At 50.5% G+C, this 19801-nt stretch overlaps 1 protein-coding gene across 1 annotated transcript in view; it reads right to left on the reverse strand.

The window, feature by feature from the left end:
* Positions 1–1155: 1155 nt before the first annotated feature.
* The window catches only part of PAPSS2 (3'-phosphoadenosine 5'-phosphosulfate synthase 2), a 30552-nt gene continuing 11906 nt past the window's right edge, over positions 1156–19801 (reverse strand). Inside the window, exons 2-12 of the mRNA XM_054515591.1 lie at positions 18396–18501; positions 16738–16973; positions 15734–15872; positions 15351–15469; positions 15118–15231; positions 14378–14504; positions 8952–9157; positions 7622–7757; positions 6404–6672; positions 4205–4434; positions 1156–3218 (exon numbers count right to left, since the gene is read on the reverse strand). Coding sequence (XP_054371566.1) covers positions 3077–3218; positions 4205–4434; positions 6404–6672; positions 7622–7757; positions 8952–9157; positions 14378–14504; positions 15118–15231; positions 15351–15469; positions 15734–15872; positions 16738–16973; positions 18396–18501 — 1824 coding nt within the window. The 3' untranslated portion in view covers positions 1156–3076. The remainder of the gene's footprint in view (positions 3219–4204; positions 4435–6403; positions 6673–7621; positions 7758–8951; positions 9158–14377; positions 14505–15117; positions 15232–15350; positions 15470–15733; positions 15873–16737; positions 16974–18395; positions 18502–19801) is intronic.

Genomic DNA, 19801 nt, shown 5'->3' on the forward strand with positions numbered 1-19801 from the left:
AGGGCAGGCACCAGGATGGGCAGAGGGATGGAGCAGCTCTGCTGGGAGGAAAGGCTGGCACAGCTGGGGCTGCTCACCTGGAGAGGAGAAGCTCTGGGGTCACCAAACTGGGGCCTGAAGGAGCTACAGGAAAGATGGAGAGAGATTTTGGACAAGGGATGGAGTGACAGGACACAGGGAATGGCTCCCAGTGCCAGAGGGCAGGGCTGGATGGGACACTGGGAATTAGGAATTGTTCCCTGGCACAGGGTGCCCAGAGCAGCTGGGGCTGCCCCTGGATCCCTGGCAGTGCCCAAGGCCAGGCTGGAGCAGCTGGGACAGTGACAGCTGAGGAATGCCAGCCTGGGAGCTTCCCCTGCACCTCCTGCCTCTAGTGCTGGGTGCTTCTCATTTCCTCCAGTGGCTGATGACAGCGATGCTGCCCCATATCACCCAGAGTTTCATTTTCTCCAGGAAATATCTGGATTAAAGGGCAGTAGTACACGTTGCTGGCTCTTCAGCTGCACATCAGACTGCACCAAATGCTGGAGGGCTGTTGGTACTTTATTTTCAGGCTGGTTCCTCCTTGTTAAAACCGCAGCGCAGGCAGGTGTTAATTGGCTTTAATTGAGTGCGAAGTGTGTCCTCAGGGGGGTTAATGTCACCCCGAGGGAGGGCAGGGCAGCAGGACAAACCCGGGGACAGCCCCTGGTCACTGCCTGAGCCCTGAGCTCCTGCTGGTGTCTCCAAAATCCCAGCCCTGGGCACTGCTGGCTGGAGCTGCCCTTCCCTGCTGCCCAAAGCTCATCGGGGCCCTGGCTGAAGAGGCACCAGGAGTTCTTTCTGATTGCTCCTGTGGGGAAATTTCTGCAGCTGGACTGCAATTCCCACTTCTCCAGGAACACTCCACACGTGTCCACTCCTGCTGCTGCTGTGGGAGTCCTTGTTGAAGCACAAACCCTCTGGCAGCTTCCTCCAAAGGCTGAGGGTTTTGAACGTGGCTGCTTTTATCCCGTGGCTCCAGAGGCTTGGTCCAACCCTCAGCACCTGGTCCTGCCTCTCTGAAGGGGGGAAGAGCCCAATTCCTCTCTCACATCTCCAGGGATTGCACAGCATTGCCCAGGCTGAGCCAGCTTCCAGCAAAGCTCCACCCAAAAATCACGAAGTGACAGCTACTTACACATATAAATATTTATTTGTACTAAAAGTGAGTGTTTCATAGAGTATCGAGTTCAGAATATATTAAATCATGAGATGCATCAGCTGAGGTACAAATTCCAGTCTCATGTCTTTAATAAATAGACTATAAACCCCCCAGTCCACGTGCTTTAATCAGAGGTAATCAGGACACTACTCTGGTTTAAAATGATAACAACATCTGTGTTTTGCTGTGACCACCTGGATTTACTGGAGGGGACAGGATTATTTCATGATGAGCACCAACAGTGCTGTTTCACTCCTTAAAAATCCTAAATGGGAATGTCACTTTTGGGCCCTGGCTGGGTGAGGCTGGTGCTGGTGCTCTGTCAGCTCCCACGGAGGCTGCAGCATTTGCCTTGGGGTAAAACACAGATTTCCTCCAAATGCTTAAAAAAAAAGACTTAAAAAGCCACCCAAAAAGCCCTTTTTCAAGGATATTTTCCAGTGATAGATGAAGGCTTGGGCAGTGTGCCCTGCCCACAGCAGAGCAGGTTGTAGCTCACAGTACCAAGCAGGAGCAGGTTGGTTTTGGTGAGCATGGATCCAGCTGGAACTCAAACAGGAGCACAGGAAGAGAGGAACGCTGATTGCTCTTCCTTGGGAACATCCCGACGGCTCCTGGGGCCGCTGCTGAGCACGGCCAGGTGCAAAAACCCCGGAGTGAGGCAGCAATGAGCGAGTTCTGCTTGCTCTGCTCTGCTGCCACCGCCCAGCGGGGCTGCGGGCGGGACCAGCCCCGGCCCTGGCAGCCCCGGCAGCGCCCCAGGCTGTGCTGTCGCCGTTGTGTCATTGCTCTGTCACCTCGGAGGCTCCTGCGAGCCAGCAGAAAAGCCTCAGGCGGGGCCTTGCCAGAGTCCGTGCCGGGGTCAGGGTGGGGAAGGCGTCAATGTCCGCCGTGAGTTTCCACAGCCAGGGCTGGGGCAGCGCCGGGCTCTCGGCTCAGCAGCAGCAGCACACAGGGCTGGGGACCAAGGGTCTCCTGCCATCCTCGGGCTGTCCCCACGGAATAAATCAGGTCCCCTGCACCCACACAGGTGTGCATGAGGGCAGGAGCTGCAGCCTCTCTCAGCCGGTTCTCCAGACCCACCTGGTGCTGTGACTTTGCTGTTTTGTCTCGGATTTGCCTTTGGGGTGGGAGGAGTGTGGGCAGAGGGAAGGGAGATCCCATCCTGCCCCCTGGGAGGACACCTGGAAGCACAGTGCCAGCATCCCTGACTTTTCCTTGCTGTGCAGAGCTTTCTCAGGATCTCAGGGTTCATGGTGCCTCCCGGGAGAGGCTCCCCAGCTGAGAGTGCAGGGATCACCATGGCACATCCTCACAGGCTCCTGAACTTGGAGCAACAGCAATGCTCAGCCCAGGATTTGTTTGACCAAAGAGGTCAAGCAGGAAGAAGGAAGGAAGGAAGGAAGCAGTGAGGAGTTGGCTCAGCCACAAGGAATTGGAGGTGGTCACAGCTGATCTTAAAAAGTCCTTTGTATAAAAAGAGGCATTAAAAAGATTCTGCTGTTAATTAGCAAAAACTGTCTAAGGCACAAGGTGGAAGGGCACTTCTTCATTTCTGCTCCAGGCAGGGCATGGGCAGGATTTATCCTGGTCCCCTCTGCACTGGCAGCTGCTGCGTGGCCCTGGCAGCACCGTGGCACGTCCTGGTGCCAGCTGGGAACAAAGGGCCCTCTCCCCATCCCTTCCACTCCATGGGGACACCACCAGCAGCTTCAGGGGGAGAAGGATCAGGCTGAAAGAATTTCTGATTGGTAAAAAACACTGACCCAGGTAGGAAAAGCCCAGGGTCATGCCAAGTGATCTGTGTCACAGGGAATCAATCGATCATTGCTCGCTATTAATACAGGTATTTCTAGGGAGGAGGAGGAGGAGGAGGAGGAGGAGGAGGAGGAGTTAATTCTTTTTTTCCAGTGACTGGTAATAGGTGGTGAGGACTTTCCAGGCTTTGGGAGCCATGAAGCCATCTGGGGGGTTCTCCCCTTCCCGAGCGAGCTTCCTCATGCGTGTTCCTGAGATGAAGTCAAAGTCATCGTGCCTGTGTGAAACAGAGACACGTGACATCAGCTCAGCTGGCCCACGTCACCAGGATATTTTCTGAAAAACCCTCTTTGCTCAGGATTTTTATCCTGAGAAGCTGAGAAACCTCAGACAAGAATGAAAACAGTAATTATCTGATTGCTTTGGAATGTAGTCTGGACATTGTTTACCAACAGGTGAAGGTTTGATTGGTCCCATGTGAATTATTTTTAATTAATGGCCAATCACAGCCAGCTGTGTCGGACTGTGAGGAGTCAGTCCTGAGCTTTCATTATCATTCTTGTTAAGCCTCCTGATGTATCTTTTCTTTTTCTAGAGTATAGTTTTAGTACAGCATTGATATGACTATAATATAATGTAATAGAATGTAATGTTATATATTAATTAATATATAATATTATATAATACAATATATAATTTATATTAATTACTATATAATATAACATAGTATATATCTATTATATACATATCATATTAATTAAAAACAATTCATATGGAACCAATCAAGCATTCACCTGTTGGTAAACAATGTCCAGACTACATTCCAAATGATATGATATGATAATATAATATTATATATGATTAATATAATATAATATAATATAATATATATAATATAATATAATATAATATAATATAATATAATATAATATAATCAGCCTTCTGAGAACTTGGAGTCAGATTCTCATCTCTTCCCTCATCCTGGGGACCCTCACCAGCAGCACAGGCCCGAGTCACCCCCAGGGCTCCTCATCCCAGAGGAGCTGCAGTGTCCACAACACTTCCCAGCTGCGGGAGGCTGTGTTCCCTTTCCTCCCTGGTGGCACTTTAGTTTCATGTGACACCTCTTGGTGGAACACACTGGTGCCTTTCCCAGGTTCTGCCCCCATTCCTCTCCTTGGGGCCTCTTCCCTGTCCCCAAAACTCCGCGAGCCCGCGGCGCGCGCAAACCCCGCGCGGCCAAGAAACCGCGGCCGCCTTTACCTTTTGGGGTCGTAGAAATCCATGGCTCTCTTGAGCTTGTTGTAGGCAGCCACTCGGAAGGGGAGGATCTCCACGGAGGTGAGCCCGGGGGCCATGCTCAGCACCTTCCCGCCGTGCGTGGGCTCGTACAGGTCCTGCCGCGTGTCGGGGTGCGGCATTCCCGCCGGGTCGCGCCCCACGATGTAGAAGTTGGCCCCCGCCACCATCCGGGCCCGGCAGTGCCACTGCACCTGCAGGGAGGGGACACAGGGATTGAGGGATGGGGGACAGGGAGCAGGGAGGCACTGGGGGCTTTTTTTTTTTTTTTTTTTTTTTTTTTTTTTTTTTTTTGTGAAAAATGCATATTTTATGATTGGCTTTTTTGCAAATATTCAAACGAATATGTTGTGGAAAACGCCAATTGCTTGTTTTTAAAGTTTTAAAAGTTTAATGGTAATAAAATGGTTGTAAAAATAGTAATACAATTGGAGTAATAATAATTTGGATAATTTGGATTAGGACAATATGAGACAGTAGAAACAAAGAGGACATAAAATAGAAACATATGGACAGTCTGGGTACCTTTTTCTGGGCAAAATAAGCCCAAAAAAGGACCCACATTAACAGAGGATTAACCCTTAAAAGCAACAGCCTGTTGCATATTCATACACCTCATCCATGATGCATAAATTCCATTCAAACACAGGATTCTGTCTGGTCATCATCAACTTATTCCTCCTAATCCTAATCTCCAATCCTGAGCGAGGTGGGAAGAAGTTCATTTCTCCTGATAATGGAGCAATAAATTCTCTTTCACTGAAAGATTCAGGTGTCCTGTGGCTGCTATCTGGTGCAAGTCCTTTCTTTGGAAAAAAAGCATCCCAGATAGCATAGTTTCTATTTTAACATTTTGTTATAACCTAAAACTATATTTTAATAGTTTTTAATATTCTCTATATTTTAATAGAGAATAGAGAATTAATACAGCATTACTTTCTAACACAACACACACAATATTCATTTGAACATTTGCGAAAAGCCAATCATAAAATACGCATTTTTCACATATGTGTTGTGTTAGAAACTTATGCTGTATTAATTCTCTTAAGTAGTGTGGTAAATATAGTTTTAGGTTATAACAAAATGTTAAAATTGAAGCTATATATGTGGGATATTTTTTTAAAGAAAGGAATGAGGTACTCCCACTGAGATAGCAGCCACAGGACACATACATCTTTCAGAGAAAAAGAGTTTATTGCTCCATTATCAGAAGAAATTAATTTCATCCTACCTCACTCAGCCATGAAGACACGTCAGGATTCAGAGGAAGAAGCTGGCACTGCCCAGACAGAATCCTGGGTTTGAATGGAATTTATGCATCATGGAGAGCGAACTGGGCTGGTGAAATAGGGGTCTCCTCAAGCCAGGTCTCATAAGCTCTTGGAGATCTGTTTCACACCCAAGATAGCTCAGCTACCTCAGAAGGCATAAAATCAGCAGGATGGCTTCTGTGGCAGTGTTGGGAACAAAAATGTTTTAATAAAAGGCAAAATAACAAAACTCTGTAAAGAGAAAAACTGAGCCAGGTGCCAGAGGTTCTTGCTCCTGGTGAAACACCTCACAAAAGCCATTTGTTTCTTTGTTCTCTTCTTTTTCTAGTGAATTGCTCAGGTGGGACTTTTTGGCTCCTGCCCAATTAGCTGTCCTTAAGTTTGAGGTGAAGCCCCCCCAGATCCTATGAGCTGTCTTTTCACCTAATTGAGGAGAGAAACTTCTGGGCTTCTTTCCTTTTTAAGGGGACAAAGGACAGTTTTGGCACTCCATCAACAAGGGGCACATTCCTATAGGCTGGGTCGCTTGAATTTTTGGTGTGCCAAGGTGGTGATGCCCAGCACATGGAAGGGGAGGTTCAGCATCTGCCCCTTTCATCCCACTGATTTAGGGACAGAAGGGGTTTCAAATGAACCTCCCTGCCTGCCAGAATAAGGAGAAGCCTGATTGTATCCCTTCTCCCCAGCCCTCCACAGCCCAGGAGGGGATGGATGGGAGCAGAGTTCTCTGCAAAGACGCTGCAGCAGCAAACACAGGCAAACCATGCAGGGAGCCAAGAGTGAGGACACAGCTCCAGCCCCTTCCTGGGGTTTTCCAGGCAGGCTGTGAGCACAACCCCATGGACAGGCTGCCTGCCTTGCCCTGCTGAGCAGCCAAGGGCTGCCTTACCTCCGTGGGGCCGGCGTAGAGCATGGGAGAGGGGAAGATGGCCACGATGGTGGACTTGGGGTCCAGGACCTGCTCCTCCAGCACAGCAGCGTGCTGCTTCATGCGCCACTCCAGGGGGACATCATCATCCTTGGTCCAGCCCCCCAGAGGGTGCAGCAGCAGCACGGGGTTCTTGTAGCCCCTCTCGAGGAGCTGGCGCCGTGTGTCCTGCATCAGCAGCGCGTGCCCGTTGTGAACGGGGTTGCGCAGCTGGAAGGCGAAAACAGCGTCTGCAAGGGAAAGGTGGGGGCATCACTGGGGTCACTGCCACACTCTGAGCTTCCACAGAGCCTGGAGGGAGCTGTGTGTGCCCTGTGTGCCATGACAGAGCTGTGTGTGTGCCCTGTGTGCCATGACAGAGCTGTGTGTGCCATGACAGAGCTGTGTGTGTGCCCTGTGTGCCATGACAGAGCTGTGTGTGCCATGACAGAGCTGTGTGTGTCTGATCTCAACCATGACAGACATGTGTGTGCCCTGTCTCCAAACAAACAAGGCCCTGAGTGTTTCACACACACACACATCGCCCTGCCAAGGTTATTTTCCCTGCATTCATTTCCTTTGGGGCTGATTTCAGCCCTATCAGCTCTCCTATAATGGTTGTGCACAGCACTGGACACCTGCACTGATGTCTTTAGTGATCTGTCACCTCCCCAAGCTCAGTGGCACCTGCAGGAGGGCCCATGCTCTTTCCCCAAAGTGAGGGTGGGTGTCTGACCCTTGCCATCCTGCTGGGGCCACCAGCAGGAGCAACCTGGGAGCATGGAAGGTGTCCCTGCCCATGGCAGGGGGTGCAATGGGATGAGCTTTAAGGTCCCTCCAACCCAAACCATTCTGGGATTCTATGGGACAGAGAGCTGGGAGGAGACACCTGAGCTGTTCCCCAGGTGTGAAGGCATGTCAGTGCAGAGAGGATCTGACCTGCCAGGGGGGATGTGAGCAGGGTCCCAGCCCTTAGAGCAGCCCCTGGGGACACAGCCCATCACGAGCACTGCCCTAACCAAGGAGCCCCTGTGCCACCTGTGCCATGCCCTGAGTCCCCTTTACTGCTCACCCTCCCAAACAACCCCGTTTTGGGAGCATCCAGAAGCCACCTGGAAATGCTGAGACCAAGTCATGGATCACACCAAGGCCCTGTGGGGCAGGAAGAGCCCTGTCAGTGGTGTAACCCAGGGCACTCACCAGCATTCATTTCCCTGAACTTCTGCTTGAGAGCCAGCGGGGTTAGGCGGTACTGGTCCAGCCCATCATTCCATTTGATCTTCTCCAGGACCTGCAGGTCTCCACCAACCAGCCAGTCTCCACTCTCCATCACCATCTGGGAATTACACACACCTTCAGTGCAAAGGGGACAGCACACTCCTCCTTCTCCCAGTCTCCTTTGAAAAGTTTGAGGCTCAACCCTGTTGTAGGATGAGCTTCCTTTCTCTCAGGTGGAAAACATCATTGCTGTGACCATGTGAATGAATGTCATGGGCAGCAAAACCTCACCAAGTGGGACAGCAGCCACCCAGTCCCCACCCAGCTGGGTGCTGGCCTCCCCTCTGGCAGCCAGCAGTCTATAGGAAGGCACAAGACCTTCCTCCAGCTCCCCCTCTGCTTTCCTCATGGGAATACACAGAGGAATGAGCCTCTTGCAAGGCACACACCTGCTGCTCATTAATTAAACCAGTCATTTTAAGGGAGGGGAAAGGACTACCACAGCTGTAGCCTTTTTAGGCAGAAAGCTCAAGTCACTGTGTGGAAGCCAGAGCTCTCCCCTTTCCCAGGGACTATGCTCCTTGTACTGCCACAGACTAAGGGGGAAGAGAGAAGCTGCAAAAATACACCAACCCTGCTGGCTGCCTGTAGGGAAAAGCCAAAAAATTCAGTCCTGCCTGCTCAGGATGGGCTGGTGGCCAAATAAAATCAGTCCTGCCTGCTCAGGATGGGCTGGTTCCCAGCAAAGAGCTGGACTGGAAGCTCATGGCCCTCAAAGCCTTGGCAAAGTTCACTTCTCCATCCCCTGGCCAGGTTTCACACCCCCCAGGCCCCTACTTCTCACGGCAGGGAGAGGCAGGACCCACCAGTGTTGTATTGCACTAAATAATTATTTAGTTATTTGCACAGGGTGTTTGGTAATTTGCATTGTTCACATGATTTGTATTCTGTCATCACATGGTCCTCCCCTTCCCTCGCTAAGCCTCAGTGTTGGTGCTCTCCTCCTGGTTTGCCCCTCCTCACTTGTATCACATTGCCCCCTTCCCCTCAGCTCAAAATCCCTCTGGGAGAAGACCACTCCCTCTTTTTTCCACCTGGGGAGTCACCTGGATGACCTGGTGCTCTCCAATCTAGGATACAAAATAGGACTCAGTCCCCACGTGGAGCGCCTCTTGTCCTACGTAAGACGATGTGAGCTGGGTCCACAGCTAGCCGGATTGGAGCCAGGCACAATTTCTCACAGCTGGCACCCAAAACCTTGGCAGAGTTCCCTTCTCCATGCCCTGGGCAGGTTTCAGTGCTGAGCACCCACCTGGATGTGTGGGTGGCGCGGGCAGGTGGTGCCCCAGACGCGGGCGCAGCGCTCCTCCTTCCTGTGCGCGAAGAACTCGGGGCGGCGCAGCACGGCCACCCGGCGGCCCTGGAAGCTGAGCGCCAGCGCTGCGCTGCCCTCCAGACGCTGCTTGTCCTCTGCTGACAGGGCCAGCACGATGGGCACGCTCAGGTTCACCACACCATCTGCCCAGAGACACAGAGAGAAGGGGTTCAGCGCCCTGCAGCTGCTGTGTGCCCTGCACTGACAGGGCAGCACAATGGGCACGCTCAGGTTCACCACACTGCCCAGAGACACAGAGAGAGAGGGTTCAGCACCCTGCAGCTGCTCTGTGTCCTGCACTGACAGGGCAGCACAATGGGCACGCTCAGGTTCACCACACTGCCCAGAGACACAGAGAGAGAGGGTTCAGCACCCTGCAGCTGCTGTGTGCCCTGCACTGACAGGGGCAGCACGATGGGCACGCTCAGGTTCACCACACCATCTGCCCAGAGACACAGAGAGAAGGGGTTCAGCACCCTGCAGCTGCTGTGTGCCCTGCACTGACAGGGGCAGCACGATGGGCACGCTCAGGTTCACCACACCATCTGCCCAGAGACACAGAGAGAAGGGGTTCAGCACCCTGCAGCCATTATGTGTCCTGCACTGACAGGGGCAGCACGATGGGCACGCTCAGGTTCACCACATTGTCTGCCCAGAGACACAGAGAGGGGCTCAGCACCCTGCAGTGTGCAAGGTTCTGCAAGGGCCCTGTGGCGTGCAGAAGCCTAAAGATAGGAAATGCCAAGTCATGGTGAAAGACCCTTTTCTGCCTTTTGGAACCCCTGTTTATCTCTCTGTAACCCTGTAGGTCACTTTCCTTTACCCCTTGCCATTGGACCATTTCTGATCCCCCTGTACCCTATATAAAGGGCTGGTTTAGCCCGGTTCTGGCAGAAGAGCTGTCACTGGAACCCTTCTCAGAAGACTCAATAAAGACATCACTGTGGAACTCCAAACAGCCTTCTCCTCTCTCTCCCTGTGTCTGCCTGCCTAGGCACCTAGCAAGCTGAAGGGCTGAAATCACAATGAGCTGATAGTCACTAAAGAGCTGATCTCACTCAAGCTTGCTAAGGTTGCCTGTGGCTGGGGGCTGCTTGGGAGCTCAGACAGTCTGTCCCGGAGAGGACTGCACTATCCAGGCCCTGCAGCCTGCTGGGGACACCCTGAACCCAGCAAAGGCAGATTTACTGCTTGTCCTCTGCTGACAGGGGCAGCACGATGGGCACGCTCAGGTTCACCACACCGTCTGCCCAGAGACACAGAGAAGAGCTCAGCACCCTGCAGCAACTATGTGTCCTGTAGGATGTCCTGGTGTAGCTTTATGGTGATGAATTGTATGCTCTGTTTAGCCCAGAAATAAGTTTTGCACCTTTAAGATTGGTTCTGTCAGCAAAAGGAGGAGAAAAGGAGCGTGGAGTTTGTTATCACAAACTGTGCTTGCTCCCTGCATCCTGCTCCTGGACTGTGTTATTGTATTTGCTGGGAATGTCCCAGGTATCATTCATGATGAATCTGACTCCATGTTCTTACAAGGCTAATTTATTACTCTATAATACTATATTGTATTAAAGAATGCTATACTATACCAAAGAAAACAGAAAAGATACTTACTAAAATGCTAAAATTATAATAATGAAAACTTGTGACTCTCTCCAGAGTCCAACACAGCTTGGCCCCAATTGGCCAAAGAGTGAAAACAACTCCCAGCAGAATGCAATGAACAATCCTGTGGGTAAACAATCTCCAAACACATTCCACATGTGAGCACAACACAGGAGAAGCAAATGAGATAAGAATTGTTTTCCTTTTACTCTGAGGCTTCTCAGCTTCCCAGGAGAAAATCCTGGGCGAAGGGATTTTATCAGAGAATGTGAATGCCACAGCTGTGCTGTCTGCAGCACAGACAGATGGCAGGACAGAGCTCTCCTTTGCTTTTAGTTAGTTTCTAGCTAGCTGAGGCAGAAAATTTCCCTGGACTGTGTTTCTTCTTTTTCTTGGAACCGTTTGAACCTGCTCTGGACTGAGCACCCAGAAGAGCACCAGCAGCTCCACCTGTGGCCCACCAGGCTGGGCATGGGCCACAGCATTTCCAGCACCAGAGGGACTGATAAGAGACTGATAAGAGACTGAGTGAGCCAAGCCACAGCCCACAGAGGGACTTTCTGAGTTTGCCATCTCTTCAGAACAGCGAGAGGTTCTATTGTTTAACATTGTTCATTTTTTCTGCTGGTGAATGTTTTGCCCGCTAAATAAACAGGTTTTTTTCCACCTTTCTCCAAGGAAATATTTTCCTGAACCAGCTGGGGGAGGGCTGCTTGAATTTGCTTTTTAGAGGAACCCCTTTGGAGGTTTTCTCCCAAATTTACCCTAAACCCGGACACAGGGACACCAGCAGCACCGTGGGGATGCTCACAACCCTTGGAGGGGAGGGTTGAACACCCTCCTACATGGACAAGCATTGTAAGCAGCCCTGGGAGCACAGGAAACAGAGGTTTGCATGGAAAATCAGTCATTGCAGCAGTTTTCTCTGCACTGCTAACAAATGGTGATGTTAGCAGAATACAAAAGCTCCTTATCTAAGGGCCAGAGGTGTCTCCAGGATACCTGGAGCATCTCATCAGTTCCTCCACTCTCCCTTCCCCTGGTTCTTCTTCGTTAGCTCCTTGTGAAGGTGAAAAATTTAAATGTGCTGGCAAAATGCAACCCTGGATAAATTGAAAAATTTCAAGGTGCTTGGAAAATGCCTTCTCCTCCAGGAGAACCACCTCTGTGGAGATGGCTCCAGGCTGGTGTTCCCTGGAGCACCCCATTCCCTGCACACCTCCTGGGCTGCCTCTTCCACCACACTCAGTTTTAATTTGTTTTGCTTTTCTCTTGTTTGGGTTTTTTCCTGGCTATCTCTATATTGCTACTCCTCCTCCTTTACATCTCTGCACTGTTTAATCTGTTTTCTGTCTGAGTCTGTAAGTGCACACCTAGTTTCTAATTTCAGTGTTGTCCCTAAATAGCTTGAAATCATGTTGATTATAACCCAACCCTCCCAATTTCCCAGTGTTCCACTGAGGTCCTCCCACTTCTCCTTGGATATTTGGATATTAACAATATTCCAATGTTATTACAGGAGAATTGGTCTCTTTGATGGATTTCCAGTCACAAACAAATCACTGATTCAACTTATTCTGATCTGACTGAAATCAGGTTGGACCCTTGAGAGTCTTAATTTGAGGATTTTGGCTATGATATAGATTTTTACTTTAATTTTTATGAAAATATTTGCATTTACTTTAAATTCATGACTGGCTATCATTCATCTGCCAGGCAGTAATTTCAATGAATAATCATAATTATATTCACATGGGATCCAATCAATATCAACTTCATACATTTAAATCATATTAATAATGATCAGTCAATTAAGCCAGCACAGGAAAAAAAAATAAAGCTGCATTATGAAACCAACAAATGCTGCTGAAAGTGAGGATCTTCAGGCTCCACTTCCAAATGCAGGATGGAGAGGTAACAAGAGATCACTCCAGTGCAGGTAATTACAAAATTACACAACTGGGATCTTTGTGCAGACTGGTCCCTGGGACACGGGGTGTGTCAGAACTGCCTGGATCATAAATGGGCCATGGCTGGAATAATTTCATAGTAATTTCAAGGGGTTTTGGGATTTTTTTTTGGTAAATCTCAAAAAATTATAGTCAAAAAGAATCTCAATTGAGGTAATTCGTGCAGAGCCTGAGAACAGTTCCATACATACCAGCTCCCAAGCGCCTCTTTCCTGGGAGAACACAAACATAATTAAGATAATTAACACTCAGGGGCACGCTACAGAAACCATTTCAAGACTCAAAGCACTTAAAAGCTCCTGCTGGAGTGGCCATGGTCCTACCACAGCCTCAAAGCGTGATCCAGCACCTCCAGTGTCAGTGTCAACCCTCCTGGCAGTGTCACAGGCTGCTGGTGCATTGCTGCAGATCCACCCCCTTCCTGGTGGCCCTACACAAAGCACATCACCCACCTGCTGGGGCATCCAGGAGGGATTTGCTGCTTGAACAAGTGTCCCCAAAAACCCACAGGAGCTGCTCAGACTATCAGCCAGCCCAGGGCACGATGGCTCTGGGAAGAGCAGGCTCAAGCCTCTCCTTGGCAGTGCCACACCAGTGAGATGGAGCCCTCCACCACTTCCCAAAGCTTCTCCAGGAGCAGCTGGTGTTCTCTCTCCCACTCAGATGCCACCCTGAGGGCCTGACCACACTGATGCTGAGTTTGGAAACCCCTGTGGAGACAGGATCTCCAGATGCTGCTGCCCCCTGCTACTCAGAGCTCGCTCTGGAGAGCTCATCCCCCTGCAAAGCTGCTCTCTCTCCTGGCCACTGTCTCTGCTCCCCACAGAGCTCTACAAACCCTGAGCACCTGCCCACAGAGCTCAGAGGAGATGTGCTCAGGGCTGTTGGCAGCTTTGGGGGGGCACCCCAAAACCTGATCCGCTCTGGGATGAGCCCTCAGCACAAAGTACGGGGCTGTGGAGCAACGTGGCCATCCCAGGGCACTCTGCGACCTCCCCAGGCACAAGAGGCAGCTCAAAGACCACAGAGGAGGCTCTGATAACAGGGACATGTGCTTCTGAATGCTGTTTGCACACTGGGCAGGAGGTGAAAGGCTATGGTGTGTCTGGGAGCAGGGCCCCCACACACAGACACTCCCACAGTGCAAAGTGAGCAGTCCTGAGCTTTGCCTCTGTGCCCAAATCTCAGCAACAGCAGCAAATCTCTGCCCTGTGGGACCACAGGATTGTCTAGAAGACATGTAAGGCTCAAAGGGACTTGCTGACCTTTGCAGAGATCACTGCCAGGATCTACAAACCCCAACATGAGCACTCCATGTGCAGGTGAAGTCACAGCAAGAGCATCCACAGCTGAGAAACGGGGTGGAAACATCTGTGCCCCAGTCCCAGCTGTGCATGGGCATCACCTGAGCCCTCTTTGCCTCTTCCAGGGATGAAGCACCTCTAGCAGGCTGCTAATGCATAGATAAATCAGATTTACTTCAAGCTAACATGCTGGAGAAGCAGGGAAAGGGGGTGAGGGGCAAAACCAGGCTCTGCTCCTGTTTCCAAGAAGCAGCTGCCTTTTCCTCCCACCTCCAGCTGAGCCTGGCAGCCTCCCTGCTTCCTTGGCCTTGGGTTTGCATCTCTATTTACACCCTGGTACAGCCAAGCTCAACAAGAGCCACACAACAACTCCTGGAAGGTTTGAGCAGCACCATGAGAGATGTCAGAGCTGAGAGCCAGGGCTGTGACCACAGCAGGGTGACCTTGGCCACCTTCAGGAGTGTGCCACAAGGCAGGACAGGAGGACACAGGGGATCCATACCGTTGAGCAGGGTGCCAAAGTGCAGCACTTGCAGGTACTCAGCCTCCCTCATGAATCCTGTCAGAGGAGTGGCCCAGCCTTCGCTCAGCACCTGCACCCACTGCAGATCCAGCTGCAAAACAAACCCAAAGGGGTCACACTCCTGTCACACTCAGAGGTTGCTTTTCCTTCCTTTCTGCTGAAACAGCATTTTCATTTTGTTTTGCTTCGAATACAGGACATTCATAAGGGGGAGAAAGACACAGGGGATTGTAGCTTGAGGCTTTTAAAGCCAGACTCTCACACTTTCACAGCACAACTTAGAATCCCAGACTGGTTTGGGTTGGAAGGGACCTTAAAGCCCATCCAATCCCACCCCTGCCATGGGCAGGGACACCTTCCACTATCCCAGGCTGCTCCAAGCCCCATCCAGCCTGGCCTTGGGCACTGCCAGGGATCCAGAGGCAGCCACAGCCTCTGTGCCAGGGCCTGCCAATATCCCACCAACCCCTGCCCTCTGGCAGCTTGTCCTTGTGGGGCTGTATAACACAGCAGAGGAGACTGACACCCTGCAGCACACATGGCAGAAAATGGCTGAGGACCAGGATCCCACCTCAGCTCACCATAAACCACAGCCACAGAAGGTCAGGGCCATCAGAAGAACACAGGCCCCTTTGGCAACATCCTCCTGGAAGCTTCCATCCTTGGAGCAGCTAAATAGTGTCAGAAGCTGTGTGTGACAATACCTTAGTGATCTCCAGTGCTGGCAGCTTCTCTGCCTCAGCCCGGACACTGCTGAGTTTGTCCTCAGGCACAAAGAGCTCCAGAACATCCTTGACTGAGCCCTGGGGCACGATGTTCTGAAAGACAGGGACAGGCAGCACTTGTAACACACTGTTTTGAAGGGGAACACCAAAAAGGCAGTGTCCCAAAGCAGGGTTCCAAGGCTGCCAGTGATGGTGACACACAAGTGACTCACCTGTGCCTGCAGGAGCTCCACGACCTGCTGGATGCACTCAGACACCGATGCATCGTTTGTTTTCAGCACCAGCTCGGGAGCTTCGGGCTTCTCGTACTCTGAGTCAATGCCCGTGAATCCTACGGACAATTAACCCCCAAATTAAATTTGTTTAATAGAATAATCAGTGCCTTAGAGCCAAGAACACTGTACAAACAACCACGGAGCATTCAACCATGCTGGGTACAACAAGTGGCACTTGTGACAGTAAGATTAGGGGAATTAGGATCCTCTTGTGCACTACAAAAGGCCTTTAGACACCCACCCCTATTGTGGCACTGCCAGGACAAGGCATCCAAAGCTTTGGAAAGCAAAAGGCAAAATAAGAACTCACTCCTCCATACCTTTGATCTCTCCAGCTCTTGCCTTTTTGTACAGGCCCTTCACATCTCTGCTTTCACAAATATTTAGAGGAGCATCTACAAAGATTTCAAAGAAAGGAAGTCCAGCTGCCTCGTGAATTTTTCGTGCGTTTCGACGATCCTGTTAGAAGAAAGATGGGAAAAATCTGAATTGCAGAAGAAAAACCTCCCTGGATTTTGACACAATTAAATTAATCTTTCCTATAGATTTAATCAATGTACACTAGTTCTAATAAGGGTTTTCATCTCACTTTCCTCCTTTTCTTTAAAGATACTTTAAAAAAATTTGTTAAAATCTACAACTTTGATCTCTTTTCATCTTTTCCCATGTAAAATCTCAAGACTTTTTCGTTAGACAGGACAGCAGAACTTTAGATTGTGAATAATTATCTGCCCTACGTGAAAACGGTCAGACCCGATGATCTCAGAGGTCTTTTCCAGCCTCAGTGATTCCTTGATTCTACCAAAAAAGGAACTGCTTGCATCACCCTGATAACAGCAGCTACGGAAGTGAAAATCGTAGTCAAATCTTCCAAAAAACCAGTGAGAGGTCTAGGACAGGCTGCTGCTTCTGTGACTCTTTTCTGAGGAGTTAATAGCAAGGAGATCTTAAACTCCTCTTAGCTTTTCATCAGTGTGCAACACTGAATTTATCCAGCGAGGCCGCTGCCCTCCAAACAGTGACTGTGCGCGGTTGCGCATCAGTGGTGCTCTACCGAGCATTTGTGCATTTACCTCTGTGCTGCTTCTGTGACTCTTTTCTACCTCTGAGGAGTTAATAGTAGGGAAATCTTAAACTCAACTTTTCATCAATGTGCAGCACTGAATTTATCCAGGGAGGCCGCTGCCCTCCAAACAGTGACTGCGCGCGGTTGCGCATCAGCGGCGTTCTACCGAGCGTTTGTGCATTTAGGAAACCCTGTCCATAAGCCAGCCTCATCATCTGAGGTGAAGCTGAGAAGAGAGCAGGACCTTCACACCCTTACCTTGGTGAAGGGGGAGATGAAGCTGGTGATGCAGACGAGCCCCGCGTCGGCGAAGAGCCGCGCCACCTCGGCGATGCGCCGGATGTTCTCCTCGCGGTCCTGGGCCGAGAAGCCCAGGTTCTTGTTCAGGCCATGCCGGACGTTGTCACCATCCAGGGAGTAGCAGGGGATGCCATGAGCCACCAGGTACTCCTCCAGAGCAAAGCCAATGGTTGTCTTGCCAGCTCCAGAAAGGCCTGGGGGAGGCAGAAGAGTGAGGGGTCAGGTTTGAGGTCAAAAGAGTGAATACAAGTGACACCGGTGGCCAAACTCCTTCTGTCTGAAGCTCTCTACCTCATTTCTTCCTAAAGGAAGTTGGATTCGTCCTTCACAGATGAAGGATGAACCTTCACAGGTGACCCTTCACCTTTTCAACCCTTATTATTGGAGGGGTGGCATTAATGCCCTGAGAAAAGCATCTACAGCCCAAGCTCTGGAGGGGTCTAACCCAGCAGTGTGTCTTGCTGGGCTGTGCTGGGCTCCAGGAAGCAGGGGAGGTTTGAAAGGATGCTGCTTCCTCCAGGTCTCTCCTCATCTTCCTCCTCCTCCCCTTGCTCCCACTGTCAAGAGCCAGCTGCTCTCCCATTCTGAACCCAAGGAGAGGCTCTTGCTGCAACCATGTGGAGTGGGACAGGTTCCAGCAGCAAAGGGCCCCCATCACCTCCTTCTCTAGGAGTGTATTTCAAAGAATAATCATCAGCCAGGGAGCTCAAATCTTTCAGACACAAGATTTTTGAGTAATACTCAAAAAAGGAAGGAAATTGCCTGGGGTTGGGCTTTTGGCTTCAGAAAAGCAGATTGAGCACTTCAAAATTGAGGAGGAGAACAGAACAGAAATGTGCTTTAATCCAGCATCTACAAACTAAGGTGATGGGAAGGTAAATCAGAATGGCTTTACAAATCCTTCCAAGCACGTCCTTCAACATCCTCCAGCAGCCAAAGAAAATGCCAATATTTAACTAGCAAAGGAACAACTGGACAACTAGCAAAAGACAGACTTGTCTAAATATTAGAAATGCGAGATGCAGTTGTCCTTTCTAGCAGCCCCTAATCCCCAAACAATGAGTTTACACTTCAAGGCAGAAGAGAAGGGCAACAAAACAATGTAAGGGATTGCTTCCAGCATGCCTCTGTGGCTGGGAGTGTTTATTCTCCAGACAAGGTGACTGCCTCGTGCTGCCTCAAACCAGCAGACCTACATGTCCCAATGAACTTCCCACTGCTCCTGAATGAAAACATCCGCGTTTTGGACAACTCCGGGTACGTCCCACTGCCAAAGACTGGCTGGATTGGAGCCAAGGCTTCCTCAGCTACACACTTGGGAACAACAAGTGCTACCCCGAGGGCCTCTGACATGTTCAAAGGAGCCTGAGAGCAGCTGGGAAATCCATCAAAACATTAGTTCTGGGCAGCAGCTGCCAGGGAGAACATCTTGCTGCGCCAGCACCGCGTGTCTGCGTTTCCCACGTGGGGATGTTTTGCAATTCCCGGCTCGCAGGGAGCGCTGACGTTTCCTGCAGATCCCAAATCCCCACCTGGCAGCCACACTCATGGAGTTCCACACTCATGGAGTTTCACAGGTGAGGCCAGGCTTTCATTTGACAGCCTGGCAAAAATACCTGTGAGCCAAACGGTGCAGCCTCGGAATCCTCCCCTGGTGCCGACCACTTGTCCTCTCTTACTCCTGCTGACATGGTGGGCTTGGTAAACCACGTTGGTGGATCCCTGAGAAAACAGAGCAGAACAAAGCACTTCTGTTACCTTGGCTGCTCTCAGGGTGAAAGGAAGTTTCTGCTGGGACAAACAGATGGGAGAGAAATGCAAATTCATTCATGAGGGTGGTGGTTCACATGGTGCTTTGGTGTGAGTTGGATTTCTGTCTCAGCAGCACAGACTCATTTTTTGGAGGCTCTCTGCCTCTGCCCATGGTGTTTCTGGTGGTGATGCCTGGGTGCCAGCAGGGAGAAGGTGACTCTGCCAGGTGACTGATCCCTCTGCAGGCAGGCAGGACACAGAGCCTGGGCAGAGACACCCTCCCTGCCTTCTCGACAGTTTCAAACACAGACAGCCTCAGCTATTATTTTAATCAGGCTTGCAAAACAAGAGTGATTTCAGGTGCTAATTTACTGGCTGTGTAACACAAGAACTGCAGCTGGGGCAGGAGCAGCCCTGAGCTGGGCAGACATGGGATGGGAGGCAGAGGAAACAACCTCTGATGTGTCCAAGCACAGTGCTGAGCCAGAGGCCTGAATTTTGGTACTTCCTAATTCTGGTGCTTCCTAACCTTGCTGACCCCAGAGTATCCACAGAGTTGCAGGTGAAACAGCCTGGCTGTGCCCTGCAGCTCCAGCAACAGCACCTCGACAAGGAATGTTGCACATGAAATATCCACAAGACCTTGTTCATTGTGAGGATGATGTTCCCAACTGAGGCACACAAGGGAAAGAACAAGGAGGGGACAAGGATATGAATATATCCTGGATACATATCCAGAGAGAGAAGAGAAGGTTGGATGGAGGTTTCACAGAACTTTCCAGTATCTGAGGGAGCCTATGGGGAAGCTGGAAGGGGACTGTTCATCAGAGTGACAGGACAAGGGGAATGGGTTCAGACTGAAGTTGAGGTTAGTTATACAGAAGAAATCCTTCCCTGTGAGGTTGGGGAGTGGTGCCCAGAGCAGCTGGGGCTGCCCCTGGATCCCTGGCAGTGCCCAAGGCCAGGCTGGACAGCACTTGGAGCAGCCTGGGACAGTGGAAGGTGTCCCTGACATGGCAGGGGGTGGAACTGGATGCCTTTAAGGTCCCTTCAACACAAACCAGTCTGTGCTCCTATAAAAAACCCAAAACATCTCTAGACCTGCCCCTGAAAAGGTGAGTGAATGCTCCACATCCTGTGACTCAGAGAATAAAAGATCATTAGCTTAAGACTTGGGTTTCTGTGGTTTGTTCTGTTTTGTTGCTTTTTGTGGGCTTTTTTTGTGGGGGGTTGTCAAAAGTTTGAATATTTTGAGCTCTCAAGGTGAGAC

The sequence above is a fragment of the Molothrus ater genome, chromosome 8 (assembly GCF_012460135.2).
Source record: "Molothrus ater isolate BHLD 08-10-18 breed brown headed cowbird chromosome 8, BPBGC_Mater_1.1, whole genome shotgun sequence".
NCBI classification, from domain to species: domain Eukaryota; kingdom Metazoa; phylum Chordata; class Aves; order Passeriformes; family Icteridae; genus Molothrus; species Molothrus ater.